Raw genomic sequence first — 16,900 nt, 5'->3', positions numbered from 1 at the left:
TTCTAGAGCAGAATGCTGAGCCAGAAGGCTCCCACTGAGGCTGAACTAAAAACAGGAGGCTGATTTTTTAATTCATCATTTAACCCTTCTAAATCCTACCATCTCTTTGCTTTTGCTTTTGCCTGGAATGTTTAGCCTACCTATCCACAGGGGTCAGCCAATTATCCCAAATCCAGTGACTGGCTGAGCATGAGCCTGTGAGGAGATCCAGACAATGAAACATGAAGGCTGACTGGCCTGGGGTTGAGGTGCTTTGCAATGCACTTTATGATATTTGCTTTGAAGGAGCCGGGAGAATTGCTGGTGGTAAAGTTCTCGCTGCCCAGGCATGAAGACCGGAGCTTGGTCTCCGATGCTCACATACAAATCCAGGCACTCGGGGTGCAGGCAGAATCCAGGCAGAAGAATCAGGACACCCTGGCAGCCATTGTAGCCAATAAGCAAGCTCCAGGTTCAATGAGAAATGTAGTCTCAGACACTCTGGTGGAGATGACAGAGGAAGACAGTCCACTGGGCTGCTGGCCTCCACACACATGCGCACACACAAGGGGTGCGGGTACGGAACACTTCCTGTTCCTTTCGCTGCCCTGTATAACTGTGCCATTGAGCCTCTGCAACTCTGAGCCATACCAAAACCTTAAGAAAGTGACTCTGAGGATCGAGCCACCGAGGAGATGACAAAGCATGGGGAAGATATTCCATGGCATCAAGGTGGCAAAGCAACAGAGACTGGCCAGAGGTTCTCTGAGCTGCAAGACATAACAAACTGCCCTTACTGCCGTGCCATGCATCTGTGGTCTTTGGAAAAGCTGAAACATTCTAACTCATCCCCCAGTTTCAGGTACCTAAACACCACGCTCCTGGAAATGATTTCTGTGTGATCGGGAGGCTGAGGGGACCTCGGTGACACTGCCAGTGCAGGGGTCCACAATGCCCACAGGAAACAAACCTTGACCAGCTCTTTCCTCCTCGGCAGGTCAGCACTCCAATAGGCCTGAGCACGGAAACTTCCTTTCACACCCCGGTGGATGGTGAGAGAAAGGGCAATCGTACATGAGAAGGATGTCATAAGATAGCTCATTAGGAAGAGGTGTGCGAGGTAAAAGCCACAAGCCCCTCAGAAAGTGACAAAATCATGTGTCAAGGAGAGACTGTCAGCCGAATACTTAACAATAGTCATAAGAGAATAATACTTCCCGATATCACAGAACACTCCAGAAGCAGAAACCCCTCCCCCAGCCCCAACTGGCCTGGCTCATCTTTGCCAGTGCTTGTCAAAAAGGCTGGTAGAAATTCACATTTTGTTTTCCTAATAAAATTTCCTGGTGGCCAATCAATACTGACTATACTAATGGCACTGCTAAAACGAACAATGTTGTCTTAATACTAGGACCTAGAAAAGTGGGGAAGAGAAGAGCCTACTGGAGGAAAATAGGTCAGTGAGAACCAGAGCAGAGCCTCTAAATGATGCCTTTGGGAGCATGAGTTTCATGCAGGCTTTAGGAACAATTTCTTGCAGATAAGAGGAGGGCCTTCAAGCTAAGAATGTGAACAGACTCAGGAAATCTGATCTGCTGGTCTCCCCACATCATGGACGATGGCAAGATGAAGTGAGGTGGTGTGACACTCAGAACCTGACATCTGAAAGCAGCAACCACTGCCCAGCACTCCTCGACCTCGACTTCCGGGAGGGACTCAGACAGTGAAGCACTTGCAGAGTTGACACACCCCTTAAGACCAGCAAGGAAATGTGTACAGGGGGAGGAAGGGGTAGCCCTGGCTCCCTAGCCAAACAGCCAGATCAAACAGACTCCTGTATCAGCAAACAGAAAGGTACAGTTCACAATCAATGATACCCTGGGTTGTCCCCTGGTTTCCACACACGCACACATACCAGATTGGCCGGTAGTAGACTGGCATGGAGATTTACTGCAGGAGCATAAACATGGAAGAAGCTCCAGGGTCGTTGTGGAGAGGGAAATGGGGGGTAGGTGAGGGACCAAGTGTGACCCGTAAGATGCTGAGCTATTTATGTGGCTGAATGAGAGCCACTATTGAGTCACCCTGACGCAGACCCATGTGTTTCCCTGACTTTTCGCCCAGCTCCAGGCAATGCTGCACCCTGCGTGACTTTTCCACCTTACATCACTCTGGCTGTCTGGCAGCTGGCTGACTCTTTCAACTTTCTGTGACAGTGATGCTCCCTTCAGAAGCAAGTTGGCCATGCCATGCTGGAATGGTAGCTAGACTATTGTTTAGATAAAATTGTTCTGTTTAGATAATTTTTCTTTAAATTGGCCAAATGTTTATATAATTTTTAACGTACTTTAACAGGAAGCTTAACAAATCCAAACAGAAAATAAGCAGTCCTGCCAGATAGGAAAGTCACCAGGAAATTATGGCATCAACATTCTAAGAAACATTCCTGCTGAAGACTCTGGGACCTGACAGATCGCTCCTTCTTATAAAAACACCCGAACAAGTGATAGAGGTGGAAAGACTATTCATGCCAGACCTTGATTTTCCCCCTGACTAAAAACCACTCAAGAAGGAATAACATTATTAGATTAAGAATTGGTCATTCCTTGGACCAAAAAAATAAAACAAAATAAATCACATCCACAGTAGCGCTCATTATTTTATGCTCTAGTGAAGTCACTGAAAAAGGAGGATTCCTATAATTACTAGAAAGTGTTTCTCAAGAAGGCAACGTCAGAGGATCAGAGATGGGGCATCCTGTCAAGGTACTTGCCGCCAAGCCTGGGGATCCGAGTTCAATCCCCAGAAGCCACAAGGTAAAAACACAGAACCATCTCCAGAAACTGTCTTCTGACCCCCATTTGTGTTTGTTCATTCATTCATTCTCTCTGTCTGTCTGTGTGTACACACACACAAGTAAACAAATTGTCTCAAAAAAAGAAAGAAAAAACTTACACTGCTGGCAAGATGAAAAGCTGGGCATGGTGGTGTGTGCCTGTAATCCCAGTGCTCATAAAGCAGAAAGCTCAATGTTCAAGGCCAGCCTGGTGTACAGGAGGGGAGGCTGAACAATACCAAGGGTGTTACAGATGAGAAAAGAGCAATGGCACACATAGGAAAAGGTCAAAATGAAACCAGCTGTCCTGTAGGCTGCTGTAAAAAGAGAATGATTAAGACAAGATTCTCCATTAGGCAGGCACCACTGCTGTGTCTCTTAGCCTACCCCAGATGTTAATTCCATTGGAGAAAATGAGGTTTAGTGGGTGAAAGACAGCTGGCACATCTTAACTCAGATGAGAAAGAAGGTATGTGACGCTTACACGCCTCAAACAGGGTGTGAGACAAAGAGTGCAGGTACCCTAAACCTAACCTTGTAACTTGCTTTTTCAGCTTAAGTAAACTGAAAAAAAAAAAAACCTGAGTCTAGTGGCACTCCGCAGCTGTTTAGTCCAGCCAGGCATGGACCAGCCTGAAAGTTCCCAATGCAGTGACACAGCGATGCCTTCCTTTACTCTGCTACCAAAACAACCTCACCATAAAAGATGACAGCAAGACTGAATGGAAGTCCAATTCAGCTGAATAAAGTCAACAAGAAAACGACCAAGAAAGTAGTGCTCAGGATGATACAAACCAACAATATATTGTCAAAGAAAATGCTCTATACCATTCTTTACAATGTCCAGGGGGAGGACACACCATTTGTTTGGTTTCTGTCATCACACTGGGTTTAAGCTGAGTGAGTATAATGAGTGAGTGTGTGTGGGAGGGCGTGAAGGGCGGACCTTTAAATAAGTCTCACAGCACATGTGAGGCCCTGCTCTGTTGTTATTAGGCATGCACCGGGCTAGATGGGCTTCTCCTTTGAGTGATCAATCAAATCTTCCCACCCACCCACAGCCCCTACCCTGCTCCTCAAGGACCCAATTTCAAAGGCAGGAACACCATCCTTTCAAATTTATAACGAGGAGAAAAGATGGGGTTGGCTTTGATCCTTCAAAGCTATGAAAAGTATATACTTCCACCTGACCCTGTGCCTGGTGCAGACCCACTGAATTTATGGACTAATGAATATGAGGATTTATGTTATGTCAAAGTAAATATTGACCTTAGCTCTGCCCCGGTCAATATTTACTGCTTGGCTCAATAAATCTTGATGTTCATTTTTGAGGCAAGTCAATATCAGTTCATTAATTTCTACGCAACTCGTATCAGCATTTTATAAAATGTTTCACCTAAAAAATCTGGATACAGACAGTTAAAGAGACCAAAATGGTACAGGTTCCCCTATGGCTTCATTCATTTCTAGGTTTCTCCCTCCTTATTTTGTGCCCTCTCCCAACTGTTGCTAGCAAAACTGCATAAATTTAATACAATACAGCAATCTATCCTAAAATACAATAACTTTTAAAATATGGATATACTGACACAAGAAATTGAAGCACTCTAAAACTATTTCTATAATATACAATATTTTCAAAATATTTACACAGAGACAATCACCTTCAGTTCTCAAAAGGAAAGTGTGTGGTCTCCACTTTCCTGTCTATTCATAACGTGACACATTTTTCTCTCCTACGTCAATACACAGTATGGTCCGACCTACTTCACTGCAGTGGGTCCTCTGTAATCATTTCAGCATAAAGTCCTACTGAAGGTCACTTAGACTATCTGAACACAGCCTCACCCTGGAGACATGCACAAGTGGTTTTCAAAAGTGGGTTCCTAAACTCAGTTGTGCTGATGAGAGAACAACAGTATTCAACCTTGGGCTAGAGTGCGGTAGCTTGGCACTGGCTAACAACCCTGGCTATGTAAACTGTATTCACAGAACCCACAAAAATCTTAACAGTTTAATATTTATATCCTAGAGATGTTCCCCAAAGTTCGCCAGAATATGCCATCAAAACTGCTCGCTACAGGGTCAACTCAAAAACTCAAATCTAGACCTGTTTATACCCACTTTTAAATGCCCCAACATAGAACCTAAAATTTTCACCACTGACACCACTTGACACCAAGTGCTGGACAAATGTTTCATCTTCCTAGGATGCTAGTTCACAGGTCCCAGAGACCCTCACACATGTACTCATGTCTTTGTCTGATGCTCAACCTTATGAACTATATGGAGCCATCTCTGGAAAGACAATGGCAAGAAACATCAGAGCAAAAAAGTTTTTTGTTATTTGCTTACTTGTTTTTTAAGAGAAAAAAAGAAGTGAAAAGGAAGAAAAGGATAAGAACAACAGAAGAATATGAGTTGAAAAACTTCTTTAAAAAAACAAAAAACAAAACAAAACAAAACAAAACAAAAAAAAAACAAACAAACAGAGGGAACAGCCAAATATGGCCAAGACTCTGGAACCCTCAAGCATCTGGCACCAGATTTGCCTTTAAATAGTGAATGCTGGGCCATGCAGGTTCTTGCTCACTCTTACCTTGTAGTTAAAGATTAAACAGAAAAGGAAAGACCAAACCCATATGAAGACAGTCTTGTCTACAAATTACTTCCTACCTTGAGGCCCCTCCTAGCCTAAAACATTTAAGAAGACAGAAATATTGCAGGTGGTGGTGGCGCACACCTTTAATCCAGGCGCTCGGGAGGCAGAGGCAGGCAGATCTCTGAGTTGAAACCAGACTGGTTTAGAGAGTGAGTTCCAGGACAGCCAAGGCTACACCAAGAGAAACCTCAAAAAACAAAACAGAACATAATAAAAAACTCAAAACAAACAAAGAATAAATAGAACATAGAAATAAAAGGATTATTCATATTTTGGAACCACTGAAAGAAAAGTCAACAGAAAACTAAAAATATGGAAGAAAAAAAAAAAACACCATGACACACCTTGCTAAGGGTAAGTCCAAGTTCTTTAAATCATTATAACCAACCATCATTCTCCTTCACATCCACTCATTTTAAATTAAATGTGATGCCATCCTGAGTCACCCTGGCCGCATCCTAGACAATTCACCTTGCTTCCTCTTCTGTATTCAAACAGTAATGGATTCTGTGGTGGTCTGAGTAGGAATGGCCCCCACAGACTCATGTTTGAACGCGTGGCTGCAGGGAGTGGCACTATTAGGAGGTGTGGCCTTATTGGAGGAAGCGTGTCACTGTGGAGGTGGGCTTTGAGGTCAAAGCTCAATCTACGCCCATTGTGGCACAGAATCCCCTTCTGCTGCCTGCGGGTCAAGGTGCAGAACTCTCAGCTCCTTCTCCAGCACCATGGCTGCCTACATGCCACCATGGTTCCCCCCACGGACTAAACCTCTCAAGTGTAAGTCAGCCCCAATTAAATGTTTTCTTTAAAATCATTGCCAAGGTCATGCTGTCTCTTCACAGCAATGAGAACCTGAGACAGGCTCCTCTGGGCTCTTTCCTTTTACTTCTCAAAGCCCCAATGACAAGCCCCCTTAAGATTAATGCTGCCTCCTCCTCACACATGCAGTGAAAGAACATCCTCTGGGTCTATCATTACAGGCCAACACCTGGCATACAGTTAGAAGTTCAAAGTGGGAGGAAAAGAAACTGACTTAAAGGCTGAAACCAGATTATTAGATAGGGGTGTGTGAAAAAGATGGAAGCTCATTATCAATTTAAAAAAAAAAAAGGGACCAGATACTATGGGAGAGACGGACAGAGGCTGAGGAACAAAGGTGGCCCCTGAGCTGGGAAGCCAAGGCTGATTGTGTCCTTGCTCACTCTGGCATTGGTTCAGCCTGTCAGGATGGATCAGCTGCAAAGACGAAGTCTAGGGAAATTACTCCCTTAAGAGACTCTGAAGGAGGCCCCAGGAGAGCAGTAAATAATACAGCAATATTAGCATTAAACCTCTGCGTTCTGCAGTACCTCCCATTCTTCTGACGACAAAAGCAGCCTTCTGTAGGCATGTGTATTTTGATTTACCCTGTACAGACATTCTTAAAAATAGGCATGGAAATGTAATTTTAAAGAAGTTAATTATATCCTCAGTTCACAGGGGAGCTCATTACTTAAAGGGCTCCAACGGCAAAGTCTTTAGTAAATCACCCACTCTTTTATCTGAATATCAGAGCCCGCTTGTGAGCACTGAGGCACAGGCTCTGGCGCTGACTGTCTCATTTGTCTGCCCATCCATCTGTCCAGCTGAAGAAAGAAAGAAAGAAAGAAAGAAAGAAAGAAAGAAAGAAAGAAAGAAAGAAAGAAAGAAAGAAAGAAAGAAAGAAAGAAAGAAAGAAGAAAAAAAAAAAAAAAAAAAAAGGACATTGAAGCCTGACCTGGAGGCACATGCCTATGATCCCAGGACTTGGGAGGCTGAAGCAGCGTGAATTCAAAGCTAGCTCAGGCTACACAGTGAGACCCTGTCTCACAAAGTGGCACTGAATCTGCAAAAATCAAATGAGGCATTCTGGGCACAGTGCATAACAAGGGTTAAAAAAATAAATAAAAGGGAAAACCTATAATCCTTGTCCTCAAAAACTGTACACTTAGCTGGGGAAATGAGCCACATAGCTACACACAGAGAGGCTTTGCTTGTGGAAAAGGCTGTAATTAAGAGCCGAAAGAATAACAGGTCTTCCAGTCCAAGGTAACAGCCCAAATTTCATGTGGGTGCCACAAAGCCTGACACTGGAAACTCACGGCCATCTGTAGGACAGTCCATCTCCATCTTACAGGTATTTAAAACAAGATCTTAGCTGTGCCCTGGCCCGAAAGACAGAAGTAATGCCCGGGAGAATAATCCCTTCTGATCTTCAACTTGCCCAAGGGCACAACTTCCCACAGGACATTTTGGCAACTGCACGTGTTTATTTTGGATTCTTCTAAAGGTGGGCACCACTCCCACCCCAACACTGATTCACACAGTTTCTTTAGACAGAAAAGAAACTATTAAAGATGCAAAGAATTCAGGGTCAGAGACCACACAGCCTGGTTTTCTTCCAGCATTTGAAAGGAAGAACGAATACACATAGGTTTATAAAAACACTTCACAGTTCCACTTGGACTTGTTCCAGATTTGTTTCTTGTTTCTCTTTCCTGCAACCATGACCTATGCAACATATGGTATTTTCATTAAAAAATTACAGACACTCCAGGCAAACTCCAAAATTCATGAACTATCATTACCAGAAGTTACAGAGAAATTTCTACACCTTAGCTGGGTTAAAACTACAGAAGACAAATTGTTTTAATATTTCTAATGAGATACTTGAAAGGACTGCCTTTTTTTTTTTCTGGTATAATTCTTCATAAAATTCCCCATAAGGAAAAAACAATCCAAAGATAAAGAGCATCTTGAAATGACACTGCTATTCTTCACAGGTAACCCTAGCATCCAAAGTCCATTTTTCACTTTTAATGAATGAAATTTCCACGTGAATATAGCTAACGTAACCCATGCTACAGAATCTCAAGGAAGAACTAGAGGGGGAACCATCTCTTAATGACTACAATCAGCATACAACGGGCTCTTCAACCAACAGTCCTGTGTGCAAAAGTTGAAGATGTTTGATAAGCCTGTAAAAGAACAGCTTACTCATCAACTATAAACAGAGATCTGTAGCTATGATCACGGTCACCCTAGAGTGAACACTGAAATGTCCCCATTCTATTAATGAAGTACAGCAGTGGCCCTGCCCTAAGAAGAAGCTTGCCCAGCTCAAAATTCAGCCTCTAAAATGACTGTGTAGGACAGCATGGAAATAATGACATCAGTATGGTCAGCCAAACTGTTCCCCACCAAACGGCAAAAGTGTTTTCTTGACCTGTCCTGAGACACTCAGTCATCTTGTCCCCTCCAAGCCCTTTCCCTAAAAAGGAAAATGCAAATGCCCCAAAAGAAGGAAACCCAAAGAAGTCTTCTTTCCCCCTGGGTGGCTCCCAGTGCCACCATACTGCACTCTGCTCAGAATCCAAGGCATGTGAATGGGAGCGGGTCCTGAGGAATGTTTTTCTGCGAGGAGCCGGATAACTGTATCTTCCAATTTTCCATCCAAAGATCCATCACAACTCCTGAGTTTGGGGGTTCATGAGTTGGCTCGGGGGGTCAAGTGCATGCTGCACAAACCTGACGATCCTGAAGGTGGAGGAAGAGAACGGACTCCCAAAGGTTGTCCTCCAACCACCACACCTTAGGCACATTTGAGTGTGTCCACACAAATGCATGTCATGCCCACACACAATAACTATGTATTAATCATAATTAGTAACATCTATATCAGTCCTTTTCTCTGAAGCTATAGTAAAGTACCACAGACAGTACACAAAGCAATGAGTGCAGCTACACCACAATAACCCTTAGGTACTTGGGGGAAGAAAGGAGCTTGTAGCTTCTCCACCTCTGAAATTAAGGTTCCTTTCGATAAACCTCATTCGAAAGTCACAAAGGTCAAAGCATATAAATCTGCCCATGTGCAACTCACTCCCTTAACCCTCAGTACTGTCTACTGATTACTGGAAAGCATGACTGCTCAAGGGGAATTTCAGAAAAACCAACAACTCGTAAAAGAGAAACAGATTCAAGAACAGCAAGCACAATAGGTACTTGATGACAAAGATGGTGCTGAAAAACTGACACCTATCACTGCAACATCACAGGCACAACACCCTAGGAAGGAAATGCTGCTACTCGTTACTGAGGCTCCAAGAAATTAAAAGTCCCTACAAAATCAGACTCACTGTTAGCAATATTTGACACAGGTCTATATTTTAGTACAAAATTTATACTTTACACACTACATCCCCACCCCAAAAGACAAAAGGCAATGTCCTAGGAGGAACTAACTGGATTGCAGAATTAGAGGCACAATGTTAAGATCTGGCCCATTAAACTGATCTTTCAGAAGTGGCCTGATTTACCTTTGCTGAATGTAAAAATGTCTCACAACGACGAGCCTCTTCTCAAGCCCACATCTTAAACGCCCATTATGTGGCTTTAAGGCTTCAGCCTAAAGTGTGGAAAGCTAACAGATGTCAAGTCTTACTGTTTCCTGCCCTTCCTCTATGTATCAGCAAATGCTGAGCAGCATGTCTGATGATTCCCCAATCTTCCTGACAAGAAGATTGGGGTCCTGATAAGAACCAATCCTGAGCCCCCTCCACCAAAGAACTACTCTGCCATCCTTGGAAAATGATTTCAATATGAGGATTGTACATAGGATGGGTGTCCTGACTCAAAAAATCTGAACTGTTTGGAGTACTGACAAGTGAAGGATTCTACAAGCAATCTTATGAAATGGGTGACGGTCCAAACTCTAAATCCTAAAATCATTGTATAAAATCACCTTTGGATGTTAGGTACATATGAAACACAATATCCTGTTCAGACTCGAGATCCACCCCTGAGACGCTTTAATGATACATACAAACATCCAACAGATGGTACCCGAGCTGTCAACCCCTTCCTCCTCTCCTCCTGCCTTCATTACTTCTAACAAGTGGCTTGAGAAATTCTTCCAAACGGGTCAGATCCATCAGAAAGTTCGTGAATATCTGAACTGTGCTATCTGAACGGGGGGGGGGGGGGGGCCTGGGAGGGAGTGAGGGGAGTGGGAGCGAATTTCCCAAAACAAGGCTTGCTAAACTGCAGCCTGTAACCATTATCCGGCTAGCACCAGTTCTTGCACAGCCTGTAGAGGAAGACTGCTTCTCAACACTTCAAGTGCTCGGTTAAAAAAGAAAAATCCAAAAGGAAGTATTTCCGTATTGCATGAAAATTATGTAAGAGTTGCCATCTTCATACACAATTTCATGGCAACCTAGCCAGTTGATACAGGCTTCCCAGTATCATCTGCTGACAGCTCTGAGGCTGCCCTGACAGGGATGAGGGTTACAGCAAAGTCCCTTGTCCTGAAAAGGTCTACAATATCTATGACGTAGATCTTTCCAGATAAGTCTAAGTGTACCAATCCATAAACATGAACTTTCAGCTAAACCCAAACCCAGACACATACACTGCAGCTCGGAGGTGACCGAGGCCCACCAGTGTTAAGGACATCAATAATGGCCCCATTCCACAGACGCCACCACTCACGTCCTCCTTGCGTAACTGAGTGATGTGAGAAGTGTTCCTTCTTCACTGCCATGTGCAGCGATGCCCCGTAACTTCCAATTTCCTGCCTAACTGCATTATGATTCTAAGTCGATGAGCTGTAAATAACAGGCCACTTTGTGCCTCCCTGTGACTGATACCACAGCTAGAGTACATGTGATAAATTTTCTTTGCATGTCTTGGTGAGAAGCTATATGTATAGAATTTTGGCCCCATCTCCCAATTTTTGTCATTTGTCAGAAAATGGTGACAAACGGCTTTAATTAGATAATCCTAATCATAAAGAAGGAGGTGTGATGGAATACTTCACCAGCGCTGTCTGGGAGCAGGCAAACAAAACAGAATCGGCCATTCTCCCTGCAGGGGCAGGAGATTTATCAATAGACAAAACAATGCAAAACGCCAACACATAAGGGGTAATTAAAGATCAGGTCTATAAATTCTCACACTGACATAAATTTAACAAGATTTGCAGGTGGAAATTTGGGATTGAAAAGGAAGCCCTGGCTCAGAAGAGAATTGCAGCAATTCTATATGCAACAACACTGCATAATACATAGATTTATTATGAAGAATAATACCCGTGCCTCCAAGCTCTTTCAAACAAGGAATTTGAATTATTCAGTGCCATAGTAATTTCAAAGTGGTCTGTCTTCTTCGAGTATTCCTCCTTAATTTGCTATGATCCATTTTCCATAAATTTTTGAGTGTTAACATCTCTTTTAAAAATAACAATCCACCTAGTGTATTTTTTAGTTAGTTGAAGGGAGCATAATCTAGAGAGGTCTATAACTGCAAGAAAGTTATTTCTGATGTAATATGCACTAAAATTGTAACAATGGTTTCTCATTTCACTGCCTCAAAAGTGGAAAGTAAAACAGCTTGGCAGACGATAGAGAATGGCACAAGAGTTGGAAAATAAAGTCACATTTCCTGGGAAATGGCAGAAAGACCCCGTTGGCAACCTGATGATTTATAATGCTTAGCTGACTTAAGAGACACTGTCTCCTAAAGGCAACACTGTCTCTCAAAAGTTTGGTATGATGACTCATTAACAAGAACACTTCAAGCTGAGATAGGTGCACGCCTTGTAATCCCAGCACTCTGGGAGGCAGAGGCAGGGGGATCTCCGTGTGTTCGAGGCCAGCCTGTTCTATAAAGTGAGTCCCAGACAGCATAAGGCTACACAGAGAAACCCTGTCTTGGAAAAAAACAAAAACAAACAAAAAACCAAGAACATTTCAGGGACAGAAGTGGAGGGTTTGAACACTAGAAAAGCGGGTAGGGAAAGAGCCACTCACAACCTTCAGGAAAAGCAGGCTTCAATATTTTCAACTTGTAACAATGCAAAATTTTCTTGAACAAACAGGAAACAGGGCTGAGGCGACCTCCTGATTCTGAGTGTTTATTTTTAACCCTTCCAGGGCATTAAGCAGTGGAGCTGGACTCACCAGAGTACGCCCAGTAGGGGTCTCCCGAAGCCTTTCGCCTGCGGATCTGCACGGAGCTGCCCTGTCTGTTCTCCTGGAGGGCCCCCACGTAGCCTTCAGTCAATGCTGGAAGAGAGGGAGAACACAGTAAGCTGAGTCATCAGGAGATGGGACACAGAGAGGATGTTAAGACGCAAACGCCGAGGCCGTACACAGAAGCAGGGACCTTAGCAACTGTTTCCATGAAACCTCCTTTTTGTTGTGTTGTGAGACGGCTCAGGCCTTGTAACCCCAACACTTGGCTGGGGCAGGAAGGTTGCCTCCTGTCCCAGGCTGCCTGCACTACAGAGTAAGAGCCTGTCTCAAAAAAAGAAAATACTGTAGAAAAACCTAAAGCAAAACATTAACACATTTACCATTCATATTAATAGCATCTATGAGCTGTTATGTTTGAATTTAGGTTGCAAGTTTGTTTGGTTGTTTGTGGAGACAGGGTCACTCTGCAGCCCAGGCTAACGTGCAACTGACCTTGTAGATCAGGCTACACACACACACACACACACACATACACACACACACACACACACATCCAAATTCCTATTTAACCCCCATCCTCCCTCCTGAGATTACTAGGTATGTGTACTGATATTATTTAATCTGCACAACACCAAATGTGGACACAAAGGTCCCAGTGATCAAGAAATAAGCTTCAAGAAATGAAATAACCTCTATTTGCCTAAGGTCAGGTCACGTTTAGAGCCAAAACGTACGCTTTGGATTCTAACTACCTGAATAAATGTGTGTTCTGGGTGTAAAAAGCTACCCGGGTACATGTAGTCTTCACTGTGTCTGTTACATGTAGGAAGATTCCGGTCCAGAGATACTCACTGGGCTCCAGGGCAACAAAAAGCACATAGCAGAACTGAGAGACAAACAGATGCCATCAAAACCAGGGCCTCTGCCCTGAACCACGCACATGCGCAGGAGACTCCTCAGGGTGATCACCTATCTTCTTCCACACCCTTAGGCTCACAAAGAGTCCCCTGGGGTCCCACAGACAGCAAAGGACAAAATCTTCCACTGCCAATGCTCAGAAGAAAATACCGCAGAATGGTGACACACTTCTGAAAACTCCGGTCCACCCCACAAAAGCACAAGGATTCTCTACTGCTATAGAATTTCCACGTGCCCCTTCCAGCATCCAAAACCCTTCCCTCCTAGCCTCTCCACCCGGTGCAAATTGCTGCTAGTGATGAGCCTACACCTGAACGCACAGATGTGTACAAAGAAAAAATCACAGGTGCCCAGATTCCAAAGCAATACACACCATCCGCCTGTATTAATATTCAAATGCACCCAAATAAAATCAAGTCTGCTTTCAGGAAGGAAAGAAAACGGTTAGGAGAAACGTACATTCACTTTGAGGTGAGAATAGCAAAGGGAAACTACAGTATATTTTCAATTCAGATTAAGCCAGCAATGAGGGCCCAAGGATCAAGGCGCAGTCTGATCAAAGGGCACACCTTTGATCACTGGGGCTGGCAGCCAATGAAAAAACACCTCAACTGCAAGGACTAGTTTAAGACCTGCAACCAGGGCTGGAATACAGATGCTCCTGTGATGAGGTCTTACAGGACAATATGAATGGAAGAAACTCCAAATGTTCAATTCAGAAGGAAACCTGCTATCATGTCCAAGTGTTCACTAGTCCAGAATGACAAATTTAAAAACTCTAAGTCGCTGCTCACTGTAATGTACAATGAAATGGTGGCCAATCACCACCCAATTCACCCTTCCATTCTGTGGACGAGCCAGTCAGAGCACCTGTGGGTGGACAGTTCTCAGCTACACCAAAACTAAACCACCCCTAACCTGCTCTGATGCTTCCCTCCACTAAACCATGCTGGACAACCAGTTTGGTTTCTGTGCATACGGTAAATATTTCAGTGTGTATCTACCTACTGTGTTTCATATGACGCCCCAATGCCCTTCCTCTTTGTATCAGGACAATGAGTACAGCAGCATCTTGAGGATGTGAGCAATAAGTGTCAACTCTATTTGGGTTCGTAGCATTACCTCAGTTTCCTTGACTGTAAAATATGAGCCCTGGAGGGTATTTCAGAAGATAACAGGACTTACTGTGAGCAGAGCACCTAACCCACTTCCAAGCTCTTAACTGACCCCTTGCTGGATGCAGAACATGAGGGAAGTTAATTGTCTAGAATGCATAAAAGGTGTGACCAGCAAACTGGAGGACTGCCTCAGCTGTAGCCCACCAAGCTGACTTTTTGTTTGTGTTTGTTGAAGCACAAGGTCTCATATAGCCTGGGATGGCCTCAAACTTCTGGTGCCCCTGATGCCATGTCCCCAGTTTTGGGATTATAAGTGTGTCCTTGTGATCCCAAACTCACTCCACTTGCCAGGTAATGGAGACTAAGCTCTGTGCTCGTCCTGCGCTACCTCCTGCCACCCACATTCAGCTGATTGCTGTGTCTTACCCGCCTGGCTCTATAAATGGCGTGTGAGCTCCCTGCTGGATGGATTCTCAAAACTCATTCTGGGTGTTTATTGGGTTCACAGACCATTTTTTATTTTCTTCTGCTCCAGGAAACTCTACTCAATTTAAACTGAACTGTTCTAGAGACTCTTTCCCTCAGCACCAGCATAATAGGAACTTGCTCCACACACAGTCACTCTTTCAGTACCAATCAGAACCCATGCTAGTGATGGATCTTCTGTGGACTAAACAGATGCCCAGGCACTGCTATCCCTGCCAACACGAGGGCTTGCCCTTCCTTGACCTAAGCCACTGAGCCCCCTTTAAAAACCCTGTGATGGAATCAAGCACTAGGTATCAGCCAACCAGGCTACCTTGCCTACTGAACTGCTAGACACAAGCCCAGGAGGATGCTGGGACATGCTCTCCAAAAACAAAAAGGTTAGGTGATGATCCATACTTATGGAATCAGCTATTCTAGAAGCTAGAATAACAATGGAGCCTGGAGCCAAGCCAGGAGGCAAACCAGATAGGTCAATTCTCTTGACAGCATTAAGCCCTGGCCAGAGCCAACTAGAAGACAGCCAGACTTGAACCTGTAGAGTGGGAGAGTTATAATGAACTGAGTAGTAGATAAAACTGTCTTCTGTCATTTGAGTGAACTGCCATCGAATGGCAATGATAGAATACTGAAACCACAGGTCACGTATCAGACAATCCTGTGTATCAGATATTTACATTATGATTCACAACAGTGGCAAAATCACACTCATGAAGTAGCAACAAAAAAAAATTTATGGTTGGAGTCACTACAACGTAAGAGTCTGTACTAAAGGGTCACAGCATTAGGACGGTAGAGAACCACTGCTTTAGACAGTCTCTTCAACGGCTGATCATCAAGTTATGTACCTACAGATGACCATCACTGTAAACAAAGTCTGATTCTCAAACCAGGAATAATTTTTTAAAATAGAAATCACAAATAAATAACATAAACCTTCCTAGATTTAAGAGCCAAATAATAATTTTTAAATGTCCTAGATCTTTTTTGGGGTGGGGAGGGAGACTGGGGAGTAACAACCAAAAAGTCACCTTTTGCCTCAGCTGCCTCACTTTCAGAATCACTGCTCACCTAACAGAAAGAGGAAACACTGAAAACAGAAAGCAGGACAGAAGGGCCTGAGAACTCCTTGGGGAGGAAACTAAAAAAGATCAGTGACTCTCTCGCTGGGCACCACATTCTTTCCAATAGAAGTAACCATATTTACTTTTATTTTTTATTATGTCTGCACATTATGTGCGATTCCTTATCCCACCCCCAGATAAGGATGGGATCACGTATTGATGGCACATGGGTAAACTAAGAGAAAAATGATTTAATGCCCTCACCTCAAATATCTCTCACCCAAAGACGAGGTGATGTTTAAATGTATTTTTAAAAACTATTTGAATAGCAGTCAAAATGTATATACACTATATAAAGCAACCTAATGTTTTATTGAAGGAACAGAGGTTTGCAAATGGTAACAGTCTGTGGTTCCCAAGTAAAGCTACAGAGTCAGCATGCCAGATTCAATCAATTTTAATACTCTGTTCTCTCCCAAGCTCCAACAGCCAAGCAGCAGCATGGTGCTGCTATGGTCTGGCTATGAATCATGCTATTGATTTTCAATATCTTCTGTGCAGAAAATTAAATTATGCAAATGCATGCCTTTACGGATCCTTACCTTAATGTGAAATTGCATACTTGCTTATGTCAGCAACTTAATTACACAATTAAAAATGGAGCGTGCTTATGAAAATGTGTAGTTTCACTCTTCAGAACAGACAATAAGTGTAAATCTGCCTATGGTTATCATTTGAATAACAAGGAGGAGACGGTGTTAGGCAAACATAAACTCTAGCAAGTTCCACAACCCAGCCCCCATGGTTTATGGATATGAAGTTATTTGACAGCTGAAAGCATA

General features: G+C 43.5%; 1 protein-coding gene across 2 annotated transcripts in view; it reads right to left on the bottom strand.

The window, feature by feature from the left end:
* The window catches only part of Ptprg (protein tyrosine phosphatase receptor type G), a 684,542-nt gene that overhangs the window by 498,330 nt on the left and 169,312 nt on the right, over nucleotides 1-16,900 (bottom strand). For both annotated transcript variants that reach the window (XM_060390946.1, XM_060390947.1), the window contains exon 2: nucleotides 12,458-12,562. In XM_060390946.1, coding sequence (XP_060246929.1) covers nucleotides 12,458-12,562 — 105 coding nt within the window. The remainder of the gene's footprint in view (nucleotides 1-12,457; nucleotides 12,563-16,900) is intronic.

The sequence above is a fragment of the Meriones unguiculatus genome, chromosome 9 (assembly GCF_030254825.1).
Source record: "Meriones unguiculatus strain TT.TT164.6M chromosome 9, Bangor_MerUng_6.1, whole genome shotgun sequence".
In the NCBI taxonomy this organism is placed as follows: domain Eukaryota; kingdom Metazoa; phylum Chordata; class Mammalia; order Rodentia; family Muridae; genus Meriones; species Meriones unguiculatus.
This window is presented reverse-complemented; position numbering and strand designations above follow the sequence as displayed.